Below are 26,429 nucleotides of genomic sequence, written 5' to 3'. Positions count from 1 at the left end.
AAGACGCCGGGAGGGCCAGTCTGCGCGCTCTCCTGGCTCCTGGCCGGGAGGGTTCTGGCTCATCAGTGGTCGAGGCTGCCTCCGCCTCTCACCCAACCCCTCCTGCCCGGAAGGGCACAGAGGCGCAGCGGAGTCCCAGCCGCAGAAGCTGGGCGCGGTGGCAGCGGACCAAGTCCTCGGACCCCGCCAGCGCCATGTGGCTTTCGCTGCTGCTGCTGGCCCTGCTGCTGCTGCTGACGGTCCTCTGCAAAGGGCACCTGCGGCTGTCCGCAGGCGGCTCCCCGAACCCCTTCTCCGAGGACGTCAGGCGTCCCCCTGCGCCGCTGGTGACCGACAAGGAGGCCAGAAAGAAGGTTCTCAAGCGAGGTCAGCGGGAAGGGACCCTAGGCTGCAAGGCTGCATTTGGGTGGCTTGCATTCCCATTCCGGCAGGTCGAGCCGCTGTCTACCTGGGCCTCAGTTTCCCCATATGTAAAGTGTTGGGAGGGCTTCCTTGCACGGGGAGGCGCCCTGCCTTACTGTCTGCTACCGGTGAGAGCCTACGCCCTGGCAGGCCCGGGGCCATAGTGGCCCCATGGGCGCGGTCCCGTCCTCGGCATCCCAAGGTCATGGTATAGCCAAGAACAGGTCCACGACCTGCAGGATAGGCAAGAGACCTTCCCCCCATTTGGTTTATTGGACCTTAACTTTTTCACTAATCCTCCCCCATGGTTCAGGGGCATGGAGGAGCTGCACATTTCTTCCAACCTGTGTGGGAAATGGTATTTTGCCCAACAAGTGATTTGACTGGTTATGCCTCCTCCCAAATCATAAGGTTGAACCCTGGTTCTAAAACTTTGGGAGAATCTCAGCAGGATGCCTCAGGCTCAGAGCTGCTTCTTGGTCAACCAGAGTATCTCCACTCTCATCTTTAGGACATATTTTGGGGTTCCTCAAAAGGTTTAAAGAAAGAGTTCTGCTGCTTTAAAAAAAAGAGATCTCCTCTTTGATCTCCAAGGTCCCTCCTACTTATAAATTTTAGAATTCTGTGTGACACATCTAGTGACATAGGTGGACTCTTTTGGGTTGTGATATAAAATGTGTTTTTCACTATAGGTTTCTCTAAAAATGTTTGAAAAGTTTTCCAAGTTCTTGTGCAGCTTGAAAAATTCCAAATCTCAGTTCTTCAGGAGTGATCTTTAAAAACAGATCTGGGGTTGGAAACACGCTGTCTGGGTTCATCTTGTTTAGGTGCTGGCCCGTTAGTTCTGCCTCTAGACTTCCTGGGATAGGAAGGGATGGTGCTGCGATTTCTCAGCTCTGTCCTGCTCAAGCCTCTGCTTCAGGATCTTGAAGAACCATCATGGGACCAGGCTGCTCCACTGGTGCCTGCAGACCCTGTATTTTCCAAAGAACCCATTCCAAACCTGTGAACAGCCAGTTCCATGAGCCAGCAGCCTGCGCACAACATGCTCCTCTGCCCCCCCCCCTCGTTTCTTTCTTTCCTAGCTCTCTACCTGCGCTTCAGTTTCTCAGCCTGTGTTACCGTCAGCTTTCTGCTTTTGTGTCGTGGTTTACTGATTCTTACTTTCTTTGATAGTAGGGAAAATCCCCAGGGACATATTGGTTTTGATTACATCAATTCATCTCAAACCAAATCGCTGTCTTTAATCCACCTGGCTGGTCCCGAGACTGTCCCAGGTGAGTGGGTGGAGTGATTTCAGTCAGTGGCTCCATGCCCAACTCTCCAGAGTTTCCTTGCATTGTATAAGCTAGCAAAGTCTTCCTTGGTTTCCACCTCTTTGCTTTCTCGCTGCCCCTGCCTGAGAAGCTCACCTTCCATCTCTTCCCTCCACTGTAGCTTTCGCAGCCAGCCAGGTGCCAGAGAAGCTGGACGCAGTGGTGATTGGCAGTGGCTTTGGGGGCCTGGCTGCTGCTGCGATTCTGGCCAAAGCTGGCAAGCGAGTTCTGGTGCTGGAGCAGCATAGCAAAGCAGGAGGCTGCTGTCATACCTTCGGACAGAAAGGCGTTGAATTTGACACAGGTAAGGTTTCTGTGGCAAGGGGTTGGGAGCATGGCTCTCTCTTCATGAGGCTGGGGGCAGCCACTGTGGGAGGATCCTGGATATTTCTGTTGTTTCAGAGGCATCACTTTCTTTGCCTGACATCCATAACCACTGGGTGCTGAACTGGCAGAGATTTGGTGGCTTCTGTTGTAACTCCCCCCCGCCCCCGAAAGGGTGGGTAGCACCCTCTGGACATGGACTCAGCCAGGCAGGACTACCTCTTTCACCTTGCTTCCTTATCCACCTTTCCAGGGGGTCAGTCCCCTCATCCCTATGACACCTTGTTTTTCTGTCTCCCAATAGGAATCCATTATGTTGGGTCCATGCAAGAGGACAACATTTTCCGTTTTGTCTTGGACCAGATCACGGAGGGGCAGCTGGAGTGGGCTGCCTTGTCCTCTCCCTTTGACATCGTGGTACTAGAAGGGCCCAATGGCCGAAAGGAGTTCCCCATGTACAGTGGGGAGAAAGCTTATATTCAGGGCCTCAAGGAGAAGTTTCCCCAGGAAGAAGCTGCCATTGACAAATATGTAAAGCTGGTTAAGGTAACATGGACATGCTGAGGGCCCCGTTTATTCCTGACAAGGCTGCCCTTCTTCATTAGTGGAGTGACTGGTGGGCGAGGCAGGAAGGGAGGAACAGTCAAGTCTGCCCTGAACTCAGCCCCTATCCTTAGTTGGCCTCGGTGCCCAGCTGGGCCCTGTCTCTGGAGCCTGGACTCTGCGGCTGCCACTCACTCTGGCCTCTGGGGGGCACCCTGTTCTCCTTTTTGACAAGGCTGCTTCTACCTCTGTGGTCAGATCACACCCTTTTTTAATTTATTTTTTATTTTTTAATTTTTTTTAGGATTTGTTTGACAGAGACACAGCAAGAGAGGGAACACAAGCAGGGGGAGCAGCAAAGGGAGAGGGAGAAGCAGGCCTCCCGCCGAGCAGGGAGCCCGATATGGGGCTTGATCTCAGGACCCTGGGATCATGACCCGAGCCGAAGGCAGACGCTTAATGACTGCGCCACCCAGTCCCCCGAGATCACACCCTTTTTTACTTTCTCGGAGATCAGATGGGATTTTTCAAAAGGAATTTGGGCAGGAAACTGAAAAGCAGAAAAGGACTTATCTGAATGTGGAATGGGGACAATTCACAGAGGACAGATTTTTAAAAATCCTAGTTCAGCCAGGGCTAAGTGGTGCTGGGTCCTGGCGCTGGGCTGGTGCAGGCTACCGGAATGGTGATTCGGTTACAGCCATTCTGGAGGTGGGACCTGTTCTCACGGCTCATTTGTTCCCTCAGGTGGTGTCCCGTGGAGCCACCCACGCCATCTTGTTGAAGATGCTCCCGTTGGGCATAGCTCAGCTCCTCAGCAAGTGTGGGCTGCTCACCCGTTTCCTTCCATTCCTTCGCGCGTCCACCCAGAGCCTGGCCGACGTCCTGCGGCAGCTGCCAGCCTCGCCGGAGCTCCGGGTGGTGCTGAGTTACATCTTCCCCACTTACGGTGGGTACCGGCCTTGGGTCCTGGGTGGCTCCTGGAGGAGGAGATGCTGCTCTCTTGGCTCTCAGCCTTTCTTCCTGAGCCTACTTGACTGAGATGGAGCAGTATATACCCAAGGTCCTCTGGAGCTTCTGGATGAGAAGTCTGGCCAACTACCTGCCGGACTCCCTGGTAAAAACTCCCTTCATCCGCGCCCTGGATGGCTTTCCTTTTCAACCAACGGTGTCCTCCCTCGCCTTGGCAGCATGGCGCTTTGCAGGGAGGACATTCCCCCTGGCCCCAGAATCTGTCAGGTGCCCTGTGTTTGGATGGAAACTGGCCCCCTGGCTGCCCTTAGCCCTGGGGATCATTTGGTTCCTGGGATGGGTAGACTCAGGCTGCGCGCTTTTTGACAGGCAGCTGTGTTCCTTTCTAAACGGCGCTGCCGCCTGCTCTTGCCTCATCACCCCTTCCTTCCTTCTGTAGGTGTGACCCCCAGCCACAGTGCCTTTTCCATGCATGCTCTGGTGGTTCGCCACTACATAGGAGGGGCCTTTTATCCCCGAGGGGGTGCCAGTGAAATCGCTTTCCACACCATCCCTGTGATCCAGCAGGCCGGGGGCGCCGTCCTGACCAGTGCCACTGTGCAGAGTGTGTTGCTGGACTCAGCTGGGAAAGCCTGTGGTGAGAGCCCTGTGTCATGCTTCCCGGTCCCCGGGCTGGGGTGGGACAGAACTCGGGTGCAGAGAGAATCAAGCACTGCAGCCACAAGGTGAAACTGCCCGGAGCAGGGGCTTGGGGAGAGGGATTAGTCTGGAGGTAGAAAGGAGGCAGGAAGGATAAAGCATTGACTGTTCCCCCAGAGAACAGCATTTAATCATTTATTCAATAGGTAAAAATAGTTATCCAGTAATCCAGAACCTCCTTGAATAGAGGGGCTGTGTCTCTGTAATCTTTGTTGATCTTAGCACATTATGGAGGCTCACCACGTTTGTTCCGTGAAGGAGTGAATAAGTAACCTGGGCACTCCAGAGGGAGATGCCCTGCCCTCAATCTGTAAATGGCAGGTGGAGCCAAGAATCTTGTTAGCCTGGCTCAGGTCTCTACTGCTACCTGCACAGAGAGTCAAAATTCCACTGTGGATGAATTCTGTGAGGAGAGGGTGTATGCGGGGTAGGACTCTGATAACAGAACAAACAGGCCATCCATGACGGGGGGCTGCTTCAAGAAGCATCAGGGAAGGAGACAGAGAGAGGCCTGAGAGAACAGGGCTGAAGTGACAGTGAACTCACCAGAGGAATCTTGCAAGGAGGAGGAGGGGAGTGGATGGCCCGGTGCACGTGCGTACACACACACACACACATACACACACACAATCAAGGGAGAAAAGGCCAGGAGCGATCTCTGAGAATGCATGTGTGGAAGAGACCAGGAAGTTGCCGGGTGATAAGGGAGAGGTGGCTCTCAGTTCTGTCAGCTTTTCTCTGATGTCCAGAGCAAGCTCTCCTTCTGGCTAAAAGAGATCCATGAAGCAAGGAGGGTTGATCGATTTCATTAGGTTCAGTTCAGAATATTACTTATATTTTTCAGGTGCTAGGTGATAAAAGATGGAGACAGAAACATAAGCTGGTTATAAAGAAAATCTGTAACTCAAGAAGTTTCCAGCCTCAGAGGGAAGATCCCTGAGATATAATGTAAAGTGTCAGATAGAGGCACACACTAGGGATGGAGGGAGGAGGGCAGAGGGGCTTGAGCCAGCTCATAAAAGGTGAGAAGAAGCTAGCCGGAGGTTTTGGGATGTTATTCCAGGCAAGGGGAATAGAATGTGCAAAGCTACAGATGTATGAAAGAGCTGAGTATTTTTTGGCATCTGGAAGTAGTAGGTTGAACCTTAAGAAACTGCTTTTTTTTTTTTTTTTTTAAGTATGCTCCACGCCCAGAGTGGAGCCCAACATGGGGCTCAAACTCACAACCCTGAGATCAAGATCCAAGTCAGATGCTTAACCAACTGAGCCACCCAGGTGCCCCAGAAACTGCCATTTTTATAGGTCAAAAATTGTTGACTATCAGCTGTTTCATACGTTGCCCCCTAATAATTTAGTGAGTGTGGCCAGAGATGGGGCTGGAGACACAGAAGGGCCCAGACCTTGGAAGGCCGGTACAAGACTTTGGAGTTTATCTTACAGAGGTCGTGGTGGCGCCAGAGGCTTTCAGAGTATTTTGGAAATAGAACTCTGGTGGTGGCAGTGAAGAAGGGCCTGTGATTCCAGTGGAAAGGGCTTCAGCCCATGAGCTTCGTTGGGTTTAGTGTGGAGGTTGTCGGGTTTGGCTAAAGCAAAGGGAGCCCACACAGGGTGGGGAGAGAGCCAGGGAGGGTAAGGGCAGGAGCAGCTTGGGATAGGCGGAGAGTGCTTGAAGATGTTGCCCTCGCTTTGCAGTTTTGCCCGCAGCCTGCCTGCCTGGCCCTCGGTGGGCTGCATGTCCATGTCTGAGAACACGAAGCGTAGGCTGGGAGAGATCTGTGTGAAATCTGGACCTTTCTCTTCCTCCTGGAGTGCACAGAACCTCAACCAAGCTCTTGTGCCTGCAGGCGTCACTGTGAAGAAGGGTCGGGAGCTGGTGACCATCTATTGCCCCCTTGTGATCTCCGATGCGGGACTCTTCAATACGTATAAGCACCTGCTGCCTGACAACGCCCGCGGCCTGCCAGGTGAGAGACTGGGCTGCGTTGCTCTTCCGAGCTCCCAACAGCACCCCTCTGGGGCTGCCCAGCCCACTCCTCCTGACTGCCCCTGACGGTCCTTAAGGAGAACGGGGGCACGAGCACACCGTCGCCAGCATCTGTTCCCAGCAGGGCCTCCGTGGTTAGGGGTTGGGAAGCAGCTTCCTTTGTATTGTGTCACCCCCAAAGAGCCCTTGGTCCTTATCTCTCATTCCATTCTTGGCATATTTACCCTCTCTCCCCTATAACCTCACCCGCTTTGCCCTCTCCTCTTTCAAGGCTCCCATTCCAGTTTGCCCATTTCTAGTTTCTCCAGATCTTAAGTCATCTAATAGTTTGTGATGGTGGGTAGCGTCCTAAAGGAACATTTCTTGGGCTTTCACTAAGTTTGTGGTATGAATCCTACTTTTTGCCTTAAATTCTCACATATTTTGAGTGGGAAAGCCTGGTCGGACAGTATCAGTAAGGGAAGCTAAGGCTGGCATGGAGAAGAAAGTCTTGCTGTAATTGTTGTGTGTTTTATTTGGGACCCAAGGTCATATATATATATATATATATATATTTTTTTTTTTTTTTTTTTTGCCTCTTTCAGGAACGAGCTCCTTATTGGGGCTGAGGCTGCAGGAGGAGTACCCTTCTGGCTTTCTTCTGTCCCTTGAGCTCTGGGCTTGTGCTTGAAATCTGGGGCCCAGACAGAAATAATACTCAATGCAGTCATCTCTTCTGATAGGCTGTGTCCAAAAACATAGAAGCCTGATTTTGGGGTGAGGGGGCAGTAGGCATAGCTATGGGTGAGGCCTTGGTAAGTCTGTGTGAGAAGCTTTCCTTTTGTCATTGCATGTGATCCTCATTCCCACCTGGGGGAGAGATGTCATCATCCTAATGTTTATGCAGGAGGTGGGGAAGTGAGGGGAAGTGACTTCCCAAGGCCACTCAGGTGAAAGTAGTGAAGCTGAGATGAGAACACTGGTGTGTCTGACTCGAAAACCTGGGCTCTTGGCCCCCTATGGACTAAGAAATGTGGAGCTTCCAGAGAAAAGGCCTCACTAAAAGGTGCAGGAGAGCAGGCCAGCCCACAGGGAACAGAGTAGCTGAGCCAGAGTTGAATGAGATGTTACCATTTTGAACTGGACTTTAGAATATCATGTAAATAGAAGCTACTGGTATGATCTGAGGGCAGGAGGCCAGCTGGCTGGGAGGGGACTCATAGTCCAGGAGGGTAAGAGATGGTTCCAGATGAAGACCTCTGGCTGGGGTGTGAGGTGGAGAGTGATGTGGTTGGGGTGGAAACCATGGCCTTCAGTGGCACATGGAGGAGCCCAGAGAGCCGTGGGAAGAGCTCTCCGCTCCAGAGGGTGGGCCTGTGGCTGCTCTGGAGGAGCTGGGGAGGGTGGGCAGCACGGTGGGTTCAGTAGAAAAGTGATGTCCTGGGTTTCCTCACGGGCGAGAGGGCAGGTGGCAGTTGTGATGGTCTCTAAGGTATGTGACGTGTAGGACCGAAATCCAGCCTTCTCCTCCCTTTGCCTCACTTAGCGGGGCCTCAGCTAGCATCTGCTGCCAGCGAAGGCCTCCCTCCCCTCACACCGCGTGAGCTGAGTGGGGGGAGGCACACTGGCCAGTGGCAGGGCAGCTGGACAGGGCTATGTGGACTGACAGACTTGGCCTTTGGTACCTCCTGCCTCCCTGTCTCCCAGGACCTCTGAACCCTGGCCCTGTCCTCTGATGGGTCCCACTGCCCTCCCCTCCTCCAGGCCTCCTCCCTTGGTAGCCATGTTGCCCTCCCTTCACTATCCAGTTACGGTTACAATGTTTACTGCTTGCTTTTATGTATCTTATCTAATGGCGCCAGCCCCATCTGGCAAAAAAACCCAATTGCCCCGCTTGGGCGGGAAGTTAGATGCTGCCTCAGATGAATCCCCGTTTGAGAACATTTCAGGCAGTGCCAGTGAGATGCTTAACTCAGGAGACCCCAGGTGCTGGGACTCCTTTGTTTCCAGCTGCTTTGGGGGTGGGATTCTCATAGGTCTGTCTCCCTCTCAGAGATGAGAACCAGGTATCTGGTGGCCTCTGGGGCAGGCAGTGCCAGTTGGCATCAGGTGTGGGGGAGGGGTGCTCAGGCAGAGGGAGCCTGTGTGAATGGGAGCACTTTTCTTAATTCCACTGCTGAGCCTCGAGGCGGTTCCTGGGGATGGTTTGGAGGGGAAGTTGTCTGAGTGGGGACTGTATCAGTCTGATACTGTGTCAGTAAGGGAGGCTAAGCCTGGCGTGGAGAAAAAAGCCTTGATACCATCGTTGTGTGCTTGATTTGGGACCCAGGGTTCTCATTTTCTGCCAGATATTTGGTTCCCGGATCACATCCTTCTAGCTGGAGAAAAAGGAGAGGAGGGGCTGGGGGGAGGTAGTTGCTATTCTTAAGGGCTTCTGAAGACCTGCAGGGTCTCACTCCTGGGCCCCCCATTTTCCCCATGACCACCCCCACTGCACCTGGCGAGGGGGAGCTGGCGGTGAGGTCAGCCCTGGATGCTGGGACGCAGGCCACGGGTGCCCCTGCAGCTCCAGAGCAGCCCTGGGCGCCTCCGTGGCTCTGGAAGCCCACGCTCCCCTTCCCCCGTCAGCGCGCACCTACGGTCCTGCCGCCACTGTTACTGTGCCTCACTTCAAGCTCAGAAGTGGCCTGTTTTGCACGATAAAGTCTATGCTCACACTACACAGAGCACTCAGTTTTCTGTAGCCTCTATGGGGAAAGCCAACTTCTTTCAGGCCAGCCGCTTTCCCAGTAGACAGGCATCACATCTGATCCCCTGTAGTGTCCCCAAGGCCTAGCAGAGGATTTGGCGCATTTTAGGTCAACAAATACTCGTTCAACAAATTAAGCAGAGCAGCCAGTGGCCGAATTACACTTCAGGCAGATGATGGTCCTGGGAATGGGAACAAAGGGTAAGACTTTGTGGGAGCCGTTTCCAGAAAACTGGCCTGGGGTCATTTGTTGAGAGGTGGGGAAGCCCAGCTGCTTAGATCCAGGGGACATCAGGTGGCTCTCGGAGAGGCTGTCACCCTCCTCCATGGTGCTCTTGTTCCCTCCTCTCCTACCTGAACCCTCCATGCCAGGGGTCAGTAATGCTGTTTGCCCTTGTTCATCTGCACCGCTTACCATTTCGAGGTCTGGTGCTCGCCTTTACAGCGCGTGAGGAATCATGCAGTCATTCACTAGATGGCTCGTGTTATGTAATATGGAAATCAGGGCTTATAAGAAAGCAGTGTTCAAATGTGTGGTCCGTATAGCATGGAGCCCAGTAATCCGCTCATAACTTAAAGCCATTACGGGAAGACTGGAGGCCATCAGCCCGAGACCATCCTGCAGCCCTGAGCCAGCTTAGGCTGGGCCTCCTGGCCGCCTAACGGTGCTAGAGCAGTGGTGGGCGGGGACAGGAGAGTGGGAGCCTGGGGTTGTGTTTTTCACAGGCAGGAGACGGAAGAACAGCCCCCCCCCCCCCCGCCAAGTCAGTGGCGGTAACAGTGGCCGTAACAGTTGTAAATACGGCCCAGGTGCTAGACTGGCTGCCGGGGGAAAGGCTGCCGATAAAGCGAGCAGCATCGGCAAGTTCTGGGGCAGGGAGCGGCCACCTCAGCCACAGTCCACGCAGCCCTGACACTTTGGCAGGTGTGAAGCAGCAGCTGGAGATGGTGCGGCCTGGCTCGGGCATGTTCACTGTTTTCATCAGCCTACGAGGCACCAAGGAGGACTTGGGTCTACAGTCCACCAACTACTTTGTCTACTTTGACACAGACCTCGACAAGGCGTAAGGCGTGTGTGCACATGGGGGGAGAGGGGGTCAGCACGGGCCCACGGCCCACAGGGCTCTTGCTTCCTCCCTTGATGCTGGAGAATCAGCAGGATATGGACCAGGCCTCAGTTTCATCCCTGGTTGGGGGGTGGGTGGGAGGGGTGTCCCTGGGGATGAGCTATACTCCGGGCAGTGCCGGTGGCACTGAGCGAGGCCAGGGGATCGGCAGCCACACTCCTCACCCCCAGGATGGAGCACTACCTCTCGACGCCCAGGGAGAAGGCTGCAGCACACGTGCCCTTCCTCTTCATCACTTCCTCATCAGCCAAGGATCCCACTTGGGAGGACCGGTTCCCAGGTGGGGCTTTGGGTCCTGGGGGTGGGGGCTGGAACAGGGAAGGGGCCTGGCAGTAGTAACCCCCGCGCTTGTCCGCAGACCGGTCCACGATGGTGGTGCTGATGCCCGCCCGCTATGAGTGGTTTGAAGAGTGGCAGGAGGAAGCAAAGGGAAAGCGGAGCAGCGACTATGAGAGCCTCAAAAACTCCTTTGTCGAAGCCTCCCTGTCGCTTGTCATGAGGCTGTTCCCACAGCTGGAGGGGAAGGTAGGAGGGTAGACTGTGTGCTAGCAGCGACAAATCTCTTGGTGACATTTCTCTTTTTCTTTTGGGAAGGGAAATAAAGCCTGGAGGCAGCTAAGCTCCGGGGAAGGGCAGGGAACCCATGCAGGCAGACAGCTCAGTCAGGGAGATCAGAAAAGGGAGATGAGGGTCTCACAAGGCCCCACTCCCACCTTTGGCTGCCTTTTTTGCCTCCTCAGGTGCACAGTGTGGCCGGAGCGTCCCCACTGACCTACCAGTTCTACCTGGCTGCTCCCCGGGGTGCCTGCTACGGGGCAGACCATGACCTGGACCGCCTACATCCTCACGTGATAGCCTCCATGAGGGCCCAAAGCCCCATTTCCAACCTCTACCTAACAGGTACATGGACCGCCCCATTTCTGCAAGGCCGGAGACCCTGGGCTTCCCTGTCACCCCAAGGACTCTGTTCTTTCCTCAGGTCCTACAGTCCCCTGCAGCCTTCCGCAAGGGGATGGGCCGCCCCAACAGGCTCTGGACCCTGGTCCCGATCTAAGTCATCTCTGGGTGGCCTAGCTTGGAGGGAGGAACGTGAGCGCCCTTGCCCACGCCCGCCTTGGGAGCATGCTCATGGGCCTCTGCTCTTGTCTCCTAGGCCAGGATATCTTCACCTGTGGGTTGATGGGGGCCTTGCAAGGGGCCCTGCTGTGCAGCAGCGCCATTCTGAAGAGGAACTTGTACTTAGACCTGAAGAAGCTGAACTCAAGGATCCAGGCACAGAAGAAGAAGAATTAGGGAGGGGGGTGGGGGAATGGGATAGACTGGTGATGGGTAGTAAGGAGGGCACGTATTGCAAGGTGCACTGGGTGTTATACGCAACTAACGAATCATGGAACTTTACATCAGAAACCAGGGATGTACTGTATGGTGACTAACATAATTAAAAAAAAAAAAAGAAAAAAAATAAAGAAGAAGAAGAATTAGTTCAGTAAGCAATGAGTCTGAGGAGTCCCACCGGCGCACACCACTGAGGATAAAGGGTGCCTAAAGAGGTTTTGTCAAAACCTGGGCATGGTTTTTGGTTGTAGTTCCATAGGTTCAGAGGCCCCCAGATCCCATTTTTGTTGGTTCCAACGACTCAGAGGGTGAGGAAATGCCTATGATAGGCTCAGAGTGGTTGGGGGGTGGGGGTAAAGATATTAATCTGCAAGGTATACGTTAGAATATCCAATTCATACACAGCAGGCCCTATGTTTGTCTGATTTCCAAGGTGACACTGGGTCTTCACTGGGCCAGCACCAAGATACCCTCACGGAGCTCAGTACCTGAGCCTCAAGGTTTATCTTCCAAAAATCCACAGCAAAGGGCGACATTAGCAGTCGGGGCACAGGACTGGAAAGATGACTTCACTGGGGCTGAAGCAGGCTGAAAGAGCACCCCCGGCTAAGGGTATAGCAGAGGACAATCACAGAGGTAACTGTAAGACAAATTAGCCAGCTACTTCCTAGACCCAGAACATGGAACTGCCTGGTAGGGAGGAGTGGGGCTGGAAATCAGTCAGGATCAGAATGTGGAAAGCTACAGAACGCGTGCAAAGGCCTGGGATGGTGTTCCCGTTTATTGGTACATATGTGGGGATTATATGGGAAGGTGAACAAAGGCTTTAAAAAAAAAACAACAACAACCTTTCACTTATATTAGGCCTTGTTTCTGTCAATTTTGTTACCATTTTAATAAATTTAATGACTTTTTAGCTTTAATATTTGAAATTTATTTTGGTTTCTGTGCAATGATACAAAACTACATTGAAATGGCATTCAAAGAAGCTCAGTAAAACATTATGTACTGAAAAATACTTATCATTAGACCAAATAAGCTTTAAAAAAATAAAAGTAATTATATAGTTAAGTTAAAGCTGAAAATATAAAACATTGCAAAAACAGTGGCACTCTACTAACTGGGTAGACAAAAAAGGGAAACACCTTCGACAATCATTTATTTAACATGAGATACTTCTGAATTAAAGGAATATCTACGAGTGTGAGGAGGCTGGCTTTTTGGCAGTTTGAAACTACCCAGCTCAGTCCCAACACTGTTACAGAGGAGTTTCTGAACTGGGACATTTAGGAAATTCACATGTGACTTGTGCGACTAGCTGAGTTGAGATTCAGTCTTTCTATGGATGAACAGTTAAATGGAACCTGAAAATCTCTTCCCAGGATTCTTCCTTGAGCAAGGCAGTATCAAAGGCAACCTTCCCAACAAGGTTTTTCAGAAGACAGCTGGCAGAACTACAGGGTCTGGTGTCTAGTGTATAAAATACTCTCCTCCCTGTTCAAATGATTCAGAACATGTGCAAAGCGTGCTAGCTTTCATCACATACACATAACAGCATGACATATCAAGTTACCCTGTAAAAGCAAGGAGCAGGCTTCCTTTTTTTGATTTAAATGACATAAGTAGAGAAAAAAATGAGAATCACCATCAGGGGAATAATAGAGGTTTATAATTCTATCACCAAATGTTTCATTAAAAGCCATCATGGGAAAAGAAATGTCAGCACATATATAGCTAGCTGTCAGGTCTTTCCAAGTTGTTCTAGCCTTTCTAGATAGACTGGCCTTCACTCCCACGGAGCCCAGAAGTAGATTCTTTAAATAATTCTACTCAGTAACCTGCAGCAGGAAAACAAACCCCTCTACTGACATCCATGACTAAAGCACAGATTCCTCTTACAGAAATCACCCTGCAACCATAAGCTGGGACAGGAAAGCAAGCACACAGCTGTTTGGAAAGGGGCGCCTTTCACGGCTCCATCTGCTTCCCTGCCCACCCCTACCCTTCCCCTCGCCCCCACCGGCTTGAGAGCTGCCTTAGCCAGCAACTCCTCCTCTATACCATCTCCAGAAAAACATGCCTCCAATAGCTTATCTTCAAAAGGACAACTTACCGAGAAAACAAGTTTTCCACTGGTGTGAGAGATTTCCTTCAGTGTAATTTCTAAAGTGAAACTTAAATTCTATTGTATTCTTTTAGGACAAGAAACAATACTTCTCAGATGCTCAAAAAGGGAACTACGTGGACTCCACAGAATACTTATTTTGCATCCACTTGGTGCCAACCCTCTTGGTTCCCGAAACCAGCCTCTCTGCTCTCCTCCTTACGAGCAAAAATCCATCAGAAAGGGACAGCAACCAGTAGCCCGGAAGAGCTGTGTGAGACCTCACTTGTCACATTCATATGTGCATATTGCAAGCAGACACTGAACTCCTGAAGTTCCTAGGGAATGTTCCTACTGTAGGCAGATACACAGGGTGCTAAGGGCACTCCTGCAAGTAGCTTAGCTTTTTGGGGAAGACCAGACACAGACATCAGATAATGTCTGCCTTTTTTTGCTGGAGTTCCAAAATTTATGATTGGCATTATTAAGAGTTATTAGAGTAGACTGGAAAGAGCCAATCCTGTGTGCTGGGGACAGTGAAGAAGGTGCCTGGGCAAACTTGAGCTGGGCCCTGAAGGAATATTTGGGGGAGACAAGCGAAAAAAAGAAGGGAATGCACCCTAACCAAAGAATAGCCATGGGAAGCCAGGGAATGGAGGACACAGCAAGAACAAACAGGCACAGAAGCCTGGCTGGGCCTGACAAGAGGAGCCTCTGGCCTGGACACGACGCACATCTAGAGAATCCTGAACACTAGTCCATAAAAGCCTGATTCTCTAAGCCACGAGAGGTAGACAGGGGGACCATGGTTTTATGGAATGCTAGGAGAGCCTGACAGAAGATTCCCTAGATAGAGGAAAGCATTATAAGGTTGGTGCACAGGTAGAGAGAATGATGCCAAGAGCATTCATTCATTCCTTGTCTCCATAAATCTCAACTCAAAGCCATGCTCTGTTTTAAGCAAGGTGCAAGATAATGTGACAGGATGGTCCCTTCTGCAGACTGGCTTCCTCAACAGCACAGAATTCATCCCACTGTCCTCACTTCCCACAGTCTTTGTATTTCCCTGAGATCAACTATTCTATTTCCATGTTTTCTTTGCAGAAACAACTCTCTTCAGGCTATAATCGGGTAGCACAGCAAGGGCAGATTAAAGGAAAACTTCAAACCACAGCATGATCCAAGACACTACCTCAGTTACCCCTGAATTTCTTAAATTTTAATAACGTCTGACATGGGATGGAAGGAGAATTTTTACTAATTACCCTTGGCATTTTGTGTCAGATGAGAGAACCATTAACTAGAGTAAGGTAAGAGAGTACAGCTAGTTTCTGATTACAAGTCTATTTTGTCTGCTTTAGGCAACAAAGGCAAAACAGAGTGTATGGGAAACCTTTCATAAAAGCCCTTTGAAATAATGCAGATCAAAAGCAAAACCCTCCTGAACATCTTCTTATGCAAAGCCTGAGCTTACCCGATCTTAAAAAGCTTCTGTTACGATTGTGAGTATAGAAGAACAAGTATTTCAATAATCGTCACTGTATTTTTAAAAATCTATAAAGGGACCCGCGGCATTACAGCTTTACTCCCAGAATCCCCAAGTTCAGCTGGTACAGCCAAATGGAAGTTGACTTTGCCTTAATGTGAAAATACTGGAAAAACGTGAAGAAGTTATGCTAGACAGGCTGGACTTACAGGCAATAAAGCACTTTTTAAAAGCTGTTTTGGTTTGCTGCTGGAGCCTTTGAAGAAAGTTATTGTTACTGTAGCCCTTTGCCCGTCAGCATTCACCTCTTCATCTTCTGTAGGGCACACCCCCCAAAGTAAGAGGCCTTGGTAAAAAGAACTTCAACCTGCAGAGTGTTTTCCTAGGTCTACAAAGATGAACAGTGGTGGGCACAATGCTATTTTCAAGGGATAACTACAAGGGAAGGCAGGCAGCAGCAGTAGCCTGCCTGGGGCTGAGATCTCCTTTTGGTCACAGATGTCTTCCCACATGCTCCCTCTACTCACACTCAGGGGAGGAAAGGATGGAAGACACCAGCAGAGATAATGGGGAACACAGGAGTACAAGGTCACCAAAGTGCAGGTGCAAAAATCAAAGCAATCCCCCCGCCTCTGCCAGCCCAGACTTGCCACCAAATCCTAGAGAAGGGGGTGTCTCTTAGGTCACAGTACTTTTTTTCTTCATTTCTCTTGATTTAAAAACAAATCAGCAGGGAGGACAAAGTTCTCAAGAATGGAAAAATCAAATCTGAAACGAGAGCAACACAATTCATTGGTAACATTAATATCCTTCCAGAGGAATACACCTCACTGCTAATATTCTAGGGGAAAAAAAGATCTTACTGGGGCGCCTGGATGGCAGTCGGTTAAGCGTCTGCCTTCTGCTCAGGTCATGATCCTGAGGTCCTGGGATCGAGCTCTGCATCAGGTTCCCTGCTCAGTGGGGAGCCTGCTTCTTCCTCTCCCTCTGCCCCCTTCTCCCTGCTCATGCTCTCTCTCAAATAAATGAATCAAATCTTAAAAAAAAAAAAAGTCAGTTTGAAATCAAACATATATTAGAAAGACGCACCCCTGGTGGAAGGAATATGGGAATCTTGGTTTCTGCTTTGTACTATTCTGTGTTGTTCTGAATTGTTTAAATGTGCATTTTTTTAATTAGAAAAAAAAAGAAAGGGAAATAAATCCTTAAAGTCAATTATCTGGAAAGGTACCGGCCAGGGCTAAATTGTGAAGCTGACCTACTGGGCTAGTTAGCGAAGGTGCTCTGAGCTGAGTGGCTTATTCTGTTGCTGGCATGAGTTGTACACGTGAACTGTGTTCCCTGCAGGAAGTCTTGGAACACCTCACAGTCAGGCCACCAACCACTTTTTACCAGTGTCCTGACTGTCCCTACACAGAAGGGGAAAGAAGGGGTGCGTGCTGGCAGCAAAAGGCAGTGGAAGTACCCTGTTCCCACTCAGACAGGCTGCCTTTGGGGAGAGTCTTGCTCAGCTCCTGTACTGCTGGGGCCGAAGGAAGGCTCTGCTGTCAGGCCTGGGTTGGTTGCACTCAGGGAACCTAGCCCACAGTGCTTAGTAAGGCTGATCTGGGGAGTTGCAGGCCTTTAAGTTTCTGGACTCATTTGTATTCAGGGAGTGTAGTCTAAGCTTTGCTACCTGACGCATGGTTCCTCAGCATTTGGCATCACATAGGAACTTCCTAGAAATGTAGGAACATAGGTTCCACCCAATATGTAATGATTCAGATTTTGCTTTTCATCCACAATTCCCAGGGTAGTTAACGTGCCTACTAAAATTTGTGAAGTGCTGGTTCAGTGCAAAAAGCACATGACAGGTGCCTAGGGACTTGCCATCTGTTCTTGGTTTTGCCACAGAGTAGTAGGAACTTGGGGGGAAAATCATGTTTCTGGGCCTTGCCTCATCTGTCGAGGGGAGGAGCTGATGTAGAACACATGAAGGCCTCTTCTAGCTCTCCTGCTGCAGATATCTGTATATGGATGTCTCTGCTTTGGGTATCCGGATCTGCAAAGGGTGGGGCAATGCCGGCAGCACCCCAGAATCATTTGCCTCCATGGCAAATGCAAGTGCACTGCTGGGCCTGAGACTGCATATCCCTCCTGCACACCTGGGGCTCCCTTCCTTACCTTCTGGTCCAAACGCTGGTAATCACTGGCCTTTGGGCGCCGAGTGACTTTAGATCTTTTTCCTTCTAGGACAAAAGCAATAATCTGGGGGAAAGAAAAAGAAATTAACAGGTGACTCTATAATGGCATATTTCAGTCTCTGAAACCAGAGGTCATCACCTGGCAGGACATTTGTTCATGACCCTGACAGTGAAAGAGTGGTACTACCACAAAAGGGCCTCTTTGAATAAGCTTTCGGGAAGGCAGGGCCTCCAGTTACATCAGAATCTTTTATACTCCCAAACAGGAAATGACGGATGAAGGAAGACTGTTCTGGGCTTCAACTTGTGGGAGTATGAGTTACTCAAGAGCACAGTCTGCCAACTGCGCCCAGACAGCTCTAGGATAAGACATTCCTTTTTTATTCACAAGTAATAATTATTCTTATCTGCAAATGTACTTTTTCTCCCAACACCTTCATTCTAACCTGACCACTTTCACACCTGAGATTACTCTGTGTGATGAGCGCTTGGACGCAGAACAAGGAGCACACCATTCTTATTAAATGTCATCCCTCATTCCTCACAGCCACAGGCATACTGACATCATGAACTGAACTCTCTAATTTTATTTTATTTTATTTTTAAAGATTTTATTTATTTATTTGACACAGACAGCCAGTGAGAGAGACAGCCAGTGAGAGAGAGACAAGCAAGGGGAGTGGGAGAGGAAGAAGCAGGCTCATAGCAGAGGAGCCTGATGTGGGGCTCGATCCCATAACGCTGGGATCACGCCCTGAGCCGAAGGCAGACGCTTAACCGCTGTGCCACCCAGGCGCCCCTGAACTCTCTAATTTTAACCAGGCTATAGAAACTACTAAATTCTTAGGGATCAATAAGAAATGCAATCATTGGGGCTCCTGGGTGGCTCAGTTGGTTGAGCGTCTGCCTTCAGTTCAGGTCATGATCCCAGGGTCCTGAAATCGAGTTCTGCATCGGGCTCCTTGCTCAGCAGGGAGCCTGCTTCTCACTCTCCCTCTGCCTGCTGCTCTCCCCCCTGTGCTCTATGATAAATAAAATCTTAAAAAAAAAAAAGAAATGCAATCATTTTGTTATCAGAGTGGTTGCTAAGCAACATAGTACTACTCCCACACCAAACCCTGCTATACCAGTAAAAGATGAGAGTATCCATGCAATTTCTGGCCATTCTTGTAATCAGAAACTCAACAATTGTAGAAGATAGTCCCTGGGCTCTCTGCTGTTGATGTCAAAGACTATGTAACCACTCTTTCTGCCATTGCAGATGGAAGACAAAAGCTTGGGAAAGAAAACTAGAAATGATGCACCATCTTCAGAGTGGAAACAGGAAGATAAATACTCTACTTACAAACTGTCAGGTACTCAGATTCTCTGACGCAGTAAACGATCTAAGTTTAAGATTATGGGAGGAGACCCCAGTTTAGGTCAGATCATAATGTCCTGACTTGGCACCTAATAGAGCAGCAGAGGGTACTCAAAGGAATCTGACATGAAAGAAGATGATTTATAAAATGAGAGTAAAGAGCCCTAGTAGAATCTGAGGAAAAACCAATGTTTGCCTTAAAATCCCCAGTGCTCACAGGCAGATGAGTGATAGATACTGGCCCACACACCAAGCTTTCAGGGTGGAGGAAATCCCATTCCTCTTCTTAAGGCAATTCTTAACTTACCTTCCGTTTGTTGTGATAGGCAATGTACAGGACAGCAACAAGAATGGCTGCAGTCACCAAATATGCAAAGAAATGGCTGCTCTCTGCACTAGCACTTCCAAGATTGTCCTTAAAAAGGTCATCATTCTCCCTACCCCTGGAATCCAAAAGTGTCCCTTCACGGTTCTCACTGGAGGCAAGGCCAGGCATTTCTTTCTCTCCTTCAGGTGGTGAACCTTCTTCCGGCTCTGTATTCCCTTCCTCAGCCTTCTTGGGCTCCACATCTTCTGTAAGCTCTGGAGACTTGCCTTCTCTCTCCTGCTGTGGAGAAGTGGAGTCAGAGCCTAGTAATACTCTTTCCCCAGATTCACCTCTAAAAGCATGAAGGGAGGTATCTTTGTCAGCTGGTACGTTCAAGTCAGGCTTGGTGGGCTCCTTGTTATCAGAGGAGGGGTTGGAGACCAGTTTGTTAGGGCCCTTTCCCGTGGCCTGCGGCTCGGGCTTCTCCTCGTTAGGGCCCTTTCCCGTGGCCTGCGGCTCGGGCTTCTCCTCGTTAAGGCCCTTTCCCGTGGACTGCGGCTCGGGCTTCTCGTTAGGGCCCTTTCCCGTGGCCTGCGGCTCGGGCTTCCCCTCTTTAGGGCCCTTTCCCGTTGCCTGCGGCTCGGGCTTCTCCTCGTTAGGGTCCTTTCCCGTGGCCTGCGGCTCGGGCTTCCCCTCTTTAGGGCCCTTTCCCGCGGCCTGCGGCTCGGGCTTCTCCCCGTTAGGGTCCTTTCCCGTGGCCTGCGGCTCGGGCTTCTCCTCTTTAGGGCCCTTTCCCGCGGCCTGCGGCTCGGGCTTCTCCCCGTTAGGGCCCTTTCCCGTGGCCTGCGGCTCGGGCTTCTCCTCTTTAGGGTCCTTTCCCGCGGCCTGCTGCTCGGGCTTCTCCTCGTTAGGGCCCTTTCCCGTGGCCTGCGGCTCGGGCTTCTCCTCTTTAGGGTCCTTTCCCGCGGCCTGCTGCTCGGGCTTCTCCTCGTTAGGGCCCTTTCCCGTGGCCTGCGGCTCGGGCTTCTCCTCGTTAGGGTCCTTTCCCGTGGCCTGCGGCTCGGGCTTCTCCTCGTTAGGGCCTTCTCCCGTGGACGGCAGCTCGGGCTTCTCCTCGTTAGGGCCTTCTCCCGTGGACGGCAGCTCGGGCTTCACCTTGTTAGAGCCTTCTCCCGTGGACCGCGACTTTAACGTGTCAGACCCTTCGTTTGGTAGGGGCACTGAAACAGAGAAACCAGTTGGCCCTGAAAAGAGGAAGGCCAGGAAAAGGGAGCCCTCCCTCAGCTAAAAGAGACCGAGCTAACAAGCAAACGGGGGTAGTGGGTGATGGCAAGCGGAGAGGTGGCTACGGCAGGGAAGAAACGAGTTCAGAGAGCGACCCGGCCACGGTGAAGATGGTGGGCCTGGGGGTGACAGCAGGATTATTGGGGGGGGGGGTCTTACCCGCCGCTGCGACGCTCAGCAGGACCAACGCAACCAGGATCCGCATCCTGTACTGACTGTGCTTCCGCCCTCTACTGCTCTCGCGAGATCCGTCCGCGCACTCTTAGTGCTCATAGCTCCGCCCCTTCCTGCGCGCGTCCCCCCCGCCGCCCGCCCCGGCGAAGGGAGGGGCTTAGGGAAGGAACGGGTTGGACGGTGTTTCCAGTTTTTTCTATTCGGCTGTGGAGTCGTGTCTTGGTCCCGGCATCTTAGTCTCTTTCTTTTCTAGGTTTCTTCGCTGCGTAGCCGCGGCCACAAACGTCACTCCCCTTTTCCTTCTTTTCCCTGTACTTCCGAGACAGTCCTGGCAGAGCCAGAGCTCCCTGGCAGGCGGATGGCCCCACGGGACTGACGTCGTGGGATCCGGCGCCTCAGCTCCGTCCTCTGTTCACATTTTTAACTTCTCCCTTTCTCGTGGTTCTTTGCTCGTGGCTCACAAACGTGTTGCCTCAGGTCTCTCCCATCTGGAAACAAACTCATCCCGTCACATTTGTAGCGGGAGCCTTGCCATTCCAGCTCCTCTCTCCCGACCTCACGGGGACTGCCCTCCGAGGTCCCCAAAGATCTTTTCTAAACACTACATCATTTTTCTGGTCATGAAAGTTATTCATATTAACTGTAGAAGATTTAGTGAACGTATTTATAGAGATAGAAAGTAAAATCTTTATTCTACTCTTCCGGGATAATCACTATTAAAGTTTTAGTGTATTTTCTGTCTTGCAAACACTTTAATTTTTTTGATTTGGTTATACATTTGGTTCAGAAATCAAAATGAGATTTTTTTAAAAAAAGGTATACATCAGAAAGTTCTTGCTCCCTCCCATTCTACAGGTTACCACTTACTGTGTTTCTTTGTAGTGTTTTATTTACTTATTTTCTAGTGTTTTTTTTTTTTTTTTTTTTTAAGATTTTATTTGAGAGAGAGACAGAGAGAGAAGGAGCACCAGCACGGCAGAGGCAGAGGGACAAGCAGCCTCCTGGCTGAGCAGGGAGCCCAACATGGGGATGGATCTCAGGACCCTGGGATCACGACCTGAGCTGAAGGCAGACACTTAACGGTCTGAGCCACCCAGGTGCCCCATCTAGTGTTTTGTTTTGTTTTAAACAAATACAAATGTACTTATTTTTTCCTCCGTCGTAATTGGTATATCTTTTTGTTTTTTTTTTCTATGCATATTCGTTTTCCTCCAAATTGGTATCATTGGGTAAATAGTTTCGTATCCCACTGTTTAAAGTACTATTAGTTTATACATTAATTGCTTCTTGAAATCGTTTTATAATCATTTGCCAGGTTAGGTGCTTTGTAGACTGGTTTTAAAAATGATAGGTCCTAACTTAATGGAGCATGCAATCTAGTGGGGAACACAAATATTAATCAAATATTTATGCAAATTGTGTGTGTGTGTGTGTGTGTGTGTGTGTGTGTGTGTGTGTAAGTGCACATTCTAAGAAATGCCAAGAAAGCAAAGTGCAGAAACTGTGAGCTCTGTTGAGAAAGGGACCTTTGAGCTGAGGACCACAGAGTGTAGGTATTTCCCTGGTGAGGTTAAAGGAAAGAGGATGAGCTCTCCTGGCTGAGTGTACAGCTTGTGCAAAGGCCTGGAAGCAGGTGGGAACCTAATATTGTAGAAGTCTAAAGATGAGAACAGAATTGCCAGATAACAGAGAATAAGGAAAATGGCAAGGGGTGAGGCTGAAGCAAAGCCAGATTTAGGAGCGAATGATCTGGGAGTTGTCCAGAACGTAAGTCTTTGTGCGACACAAAAGTACATCAGAAAATATTCCAGTTAACTCAGGTTGAAATGTAATCCCACCAAAAAAGACTACAGCCACCAGGGCAAATAACACTCCTCTGTAGTCTGTTGAGTACAATATTTAGGTTACATGTCATGCAGTTCCAGTCAATTGAAATTCTTCAGAATTTCAAGGAACAGTATGTGGCATAGAGATACAGTTTTCAGGACCCAAGTATTTTGTCATTTAAAAACCCTTTAATCTGCTTCCCAATGTTTTTCTGTTGTAAGAAAATCTCACACACACCCTCATTACTGAGAGAATAAGAATCACAGAGAAGTGGGGCCTCTGGGTGGTGCAGCCGGTTAAGCGCCCAGCTCCTGATTTTGGCTCAGGTTGTGATCTCAGAATGTGATCTCAGGGTGGTGAGATCAAGCCCCAAGTCAGGCTCCATTCTCAGCAGGGAGTCTGCTCAAGATTCTCTCTCTCCCTCTCCCTTTCACCCCCACCCCTGTTTGCACGCATGCACTCTCTCTCTCTTTAAAAAAAAAAAAAAAAAAAAAGAATCACAGAGAAATCTTTTACCAAATTATTCCAGAAATGTGACTGCTCTGGCTAAAGGATGTGAATTAGTAAATGAATCTTTTTCTAAAAGAAAATTCTCTCCACCTCCTTCAAATAAATATGTGGCTAACATTACAGGATATTGGCTTGGCAGGAGTGAGTGTGTAGGGAAGGGAAGGGAATTGTTAAGCTTGACCTGGTGTCTACATGACTAGGCAAGAGAGTAGAGAAGTGTCCAAATCATGCAGTTTGTGGGTCATGCCTAGGGGTTTATATTTTATTTTAACAGTAATGAGAAGCCATTAAAGAGGTTTAAGTAGGGGAAAGATATAATCAAGTTGTGAATTTTTGAAGATTAATCTGGTTGTAGGATGAAGAATCTACTCTTGAGTGGGAAGAGAAGAGTGGATTTAGGAATAAATCAGCAGACTGTTGCAACAGTGTTGAGAATTAGATCATTCATATGGAGTATTTAACTAGTATCTAGCATATAATTAAGACTCCCCAAAGTTATTATTATTATATGTTCATTATATAAAAATTTAAAAAATAAACATAAGCCAAAGTAAGAAAATAAAAATATCTTGTAACCCAGAGCTATTGAATATTTTGCTGGTTTTCCCTTTTTTATGGGCGTCTATGTGCATATGTAGATTATTAACTGAAAATAAAGCAAGTTACAAAACCATACATACAATTCTTACCTTACAGGTCCTTTTTGTAGTTTTTGTGCTACAACTAGTCATGTCACTTGTCTTCTGGAAACACTAATCATCTTGTTTTCCACTGTTTCTTTACTCAACATCCTTTGAGGGCTTTCAATTGTCATAGAACTGGTAGAACAGTGTGTTTCTATGAGGAAAGTGAAATCAACAGAATAAAATACAGCACAGAGTTGAAGTAAGATAAGGAGTTAGATATTTCAGTAGAGTGTTGAGGGCAAAACCTGTTTGCAATGGGGTAAGTAGTGAATGGAAAGTAAGTAGTAACTACCCTTTCCTGGAAGTTTGCATATGAAACAGAGGGTTTCAAGTTATGTAAGAGGATTGAACTTTTTTTGTTGACTGAGGGGAAGAGCTCATTAAACAAAGTGACCAAGATTACAAGGGACAGAGATGAACAAGGCCAGAGATGAAGGGTTGGGTCTAAGATGCAGCAGAGCCCTTGACTTTGGATTGAACCACATGTTGACTTTGAGACCTGTGGAAAGACAGTTAAAATGGTTAGAGGGTAAGTGGAGATTTAGGTGGGAATGTGGGAGATCAAAATGGAGCATTTCAGCTCAATTTTCTTGATATTCTAAGGGGTAAGGCAGTCTTCAAGGGTGGGAAGGTGAGGATTGAGTTGGGGGTTTGAGAATGGTGATGTGGAGTTGTTGAGGGGATTTGGAGAGGAGCTGACAAAGGTCACCTGTAATAACCAATGAGTGGCACAGAAGGCCTGACTGATGTTAGGCATCACAAATCAATTGTGGCACCTAGTTCATTGTGTGGTTCTTTAGACAGAGATTTTAACTGGAATAGGATTAGAGAAGGCAGATTTCAGCACTAACCCCTAACTCACACCAATTTTGGTTTAAGGGAGCGGTAGCAGGGATTTTTAATAAATCTTAAGTTTTCCTTGCACCCCCTCATGATAAGAACACTTAACAAGGGGCGCCTGGGTGGCGCAGTCGTTAAGCGTCTGCCTTCGGCTCAGGGTGTGATCCCGGCGTTGTGGGATCGAGCCCCATGTCAGGCTCCTCTGCTGGGAGTCTGCTCCTTCCTCTCCCACTCCCCCTGCTGTGTTCCCTCTCTCGCTGGCTGTCTCTCTGTCAAATAAATAAATAAAATCTTAAAAAAAAAAAAAACACTTAACAAACTCGGAAAAGAAGGGAACTTTTTCAACCTGAAAGAGGGCATCATACAAAAATCTCACAACTAACCTTTTACTTAGTGGTAAAAGACTGGAAGCTTTCGCTCTAAAATAAGGAACAGTGATGTCTGCTCTTACCACTTTAACTCAGTACTGGAAGTAGCTAGGACAATTTGGCAAGAAAATGAAATTGAAAGTATCCAGACTGGAAAGGAAGAAGTAAAACTATATTTGCCAATGATGTGACCTTGCATACAAAAATCCTGAGGATTTTCAAAAAATTTATTAAAACAAGTTCAGCAACGGGGCACCTGACTGGCTCAGTTGGTAGAGTATAAGACTCTTGATCTCGAATTCAAGCCCCATGTTGGACATGAGCCTACTTAAAAATAAACACATACACACACACACACACACACACAAGTTTAGCAAGGTCTTAAGATGCGAGACCAATACACAAAAATCAATTGTATTTCTATACATTTGCAACAATACACAATCTAAAAATGGAAATTAAGAAACAATCCCATTTACAATCAAGAAGAACAAAAGAGGCAGGAGCACCTGGATGGCTCAGTCAATAGAGCATGCAATTCTTTTTTTTTTTTTTTTAAAGATTTTATTTATTTATTCGACAGAGATAGAGACAGCCAGCGAGAGAGGGAACACAAGCAGGGGGAGTGGGAGAGAAAGAAGCAGGCTCATAGTGGAGGAGCCTGATGTGGGGCTCGATCCCATAACGCCGGGATCACGCCCTGAGCCGAAGGCAGACGCTTAACCGCTGTGCCACCCAGGCGCCCCAGAGCATGCAATTCTTGATCTTGGGGTTGTGAGTTCAAGCCCCATGTTGGGCATAGAGCTTACATTAAAAAGAAAGAAAGAAAGAAAAGTAAAATAAGGCTTTTTTAAAAAAAGTGCAAAACTTATACTCTGAAAATTATAAAACATTATTGAAGAAACGAAAGACCTACATGATGGAAAGATATCTCGTATTCGTGGATCAGAAAACTTAAATTTGTTAAGATGGCTATGCTCCTGAAATTGATCTACCAACACAATCCCTATTAAAAACTCAGCTGACTTCTTTGCAGAAATTGACAAGCTGATTCTAAAATTCATATGGAAATTCGAGAGACCTAGAATAGCCAAAACAGGCTTGGTAAGGAGCAAAGTTGGAGGACTCACCCTTCTCAACTTTTTTTTTTTTTAAAGTAAGCTCTATGCTCCATGTGGGTCTTGAACTCACAACCTTGAGATCGAGTCACATTTCTACTGAATGAGCCAGCAAGGTGCCCCAATACTTCCCACCTTTAAAGCTTACCACGAAGCTACAGTGATTAGGACAGTGTGGTACCAGCATAAAGACATATAGATGAATTTAATCGAATTCAAAGTCCAGAAATAAGCCTCTACATTTACGGTCAGCTGATTTTCAACAAGGGTCCTAAGACAGGTCACTGGGGGGAAAGAATAGTCTTTTCAACAAATAGAATAATCTGGGACAACTGTCTAATAAGCATACGAAGATATGCTCAACATCACTGGTGGTGTAAAGACAAATCAAAATCACATGGAGATACCACTTCACACCTACTGGAAGGCTGTAATAAACAACAGACAAAACAGAAAAAATGTGTTTGGTGAGGATGTGGAGAAACTGGACCCTCACATATTTCCGGTTGAAATGTAAAATGGTACAGCTGCTATGGGGAACAGTTTGGTAATTCCTCAGAAAGTTAAAACACAGAATTATCCTATGACCCAGCAATTCCACGCCTAGGTATACACCCCGCAGAACGGAACACAGGGACTCAAACATACTTACGTGTGATGTCCAAGGCAGTATTATTCACAATAGCCAAGAGGTAGAAACAACCCATGTGTTCATCAGTAGAGGAGTGGATAAACAAGATGCGGTTTATGTA

The 26,429-nt window shown here is 48.8% G+C and overlaps 2 protein-coding genes across 2 annotated transcripts; one reads left to right on the top strand and one right to left on the bottom strand.

The window, feature by feature from the left end:
• Window positions 1-60: 60 nt before the first annotated feature.
• Window positions 61-11,576, top strand: RETSAT (retinol saturase). The gene is made up of 11 exons (XM_045808813.2): window positions 61-366; window positions 1,840-2,022; window positions 2,347-2,588; window positions 3,333-3,534; window positions 3,997-4,194; window positions 6,101-6,220; window positions 9,894-10,032; window positions 10,266-10,375; window positions 10,454-10,620; window positions 10,836-10,995; window positions 11,249-11,576. The coding sequence occupies exons 1-11, from the start codon at window positions 195-197 to the stop codon at window positions 11,386-11,388; spliced, it is 1,833 nt and encodes a 610-aa protein (XP_045664769.2). The 5' UTR covers window positions 61-194; the 3' UTR covers window positions 11,389-11,576.
• A 610-nt stretch (window positions 11,577-12,186) lies between these two features.
• On the bottom strand, window positions 12,187-20,424 carry TGOLN2 (trans-golgi network protein 2). Its single transcript, XM_045808814.2, has 4 exons — window positions 20,314-20,424; window positions 18,871-20,090; window positions 17,184-17,267; window positions 12,187-15,788 (listed from the first exon to the last, which is right to left on the bottom strand). Exons 1-4 carry the CDS (start codon window positions 20,357-20,359, stop codon window positions 15,783-15,785), a joined length of 1,356 nt encoding a protein of 451 aa, XP_045664770.2. The 5' UTR covers window positions 20,360-20,424; the 3' UTR covers window positions 12,187-15,782.
• Between the last annotated feature and the right edge of the window lie 6,005 nt (window positions 20,425-26,429).

The sequence above is a fragment of the Ursus americanus genome, chromosome 7, assembly GCF_024610735.1.
Source record: "Ursus americanus isolate L20-20 chromosome 7, mUrsAme1.1.p, whole genome shotgun sequence".
NCBI classification, from domain to species: domain Eukaryota; kingdom Metazoa; phylum Chordata; class Mammalia; order Carnivora; family Ursidae; genus Ursus; species Ursus americanus.
This window is presented reverse-complemented; position numbering and strand designations above follow the sequence as displayed.

What these genes read in the sequence shown, in the direction of transcription:
- TGOLN2 (XM_045808814.2), bottom strand. Translation starts at nt 20,359, where the DNA reads ATGCGGATCCTGGTTGCGTTGGTCCTGCTGAGCGTCGCAGCGGCGG. An exon ending in GCTGAGCGTCGCAGCGGCGG is followed by an intron (nt 20,091 to 20,313) that starts GTAAGACCCCCC and finishes TCTCTGTTTCAG; the next exon opens with TGCCCCTACCAAACGAAGGG. An exon ending in CCTATCACAACAAACGGAAG is followed by an intron (nt 17,268 to 18,870) that starts GTAAGTTAAGAA and finishes TCTTTCCCCCAG; the next exon opens with ATTATTGCTTTTGTCCTAGA.
- RETSAT (XM_045808813.2), top strand. Translation starts at nt 195, where the DNA reads ATGTGGCTTTCGCTGCTGCTGCTGGCCCTGCTGCTGCTGCTGACGGTC. An exon ending in AATATGTAAAGCTGGTTAAG is followed by an intron (nt 2,589 to 3,332) that starts GTAACATGGACA and finishes TTGTTCCCTCAG; the next exon opens with GTGGTGTCCCGTGGAGCCAC. An exon ending in CTCAGCTGGGAAAGCCTGTG is followed by an intron (nt 4,195 to 6,100) that starts GTGAGAGCCCTG and finishes TTGTGCCTGCAG; the next exon opens with GCGTCACTGTGAAGAAGGGT.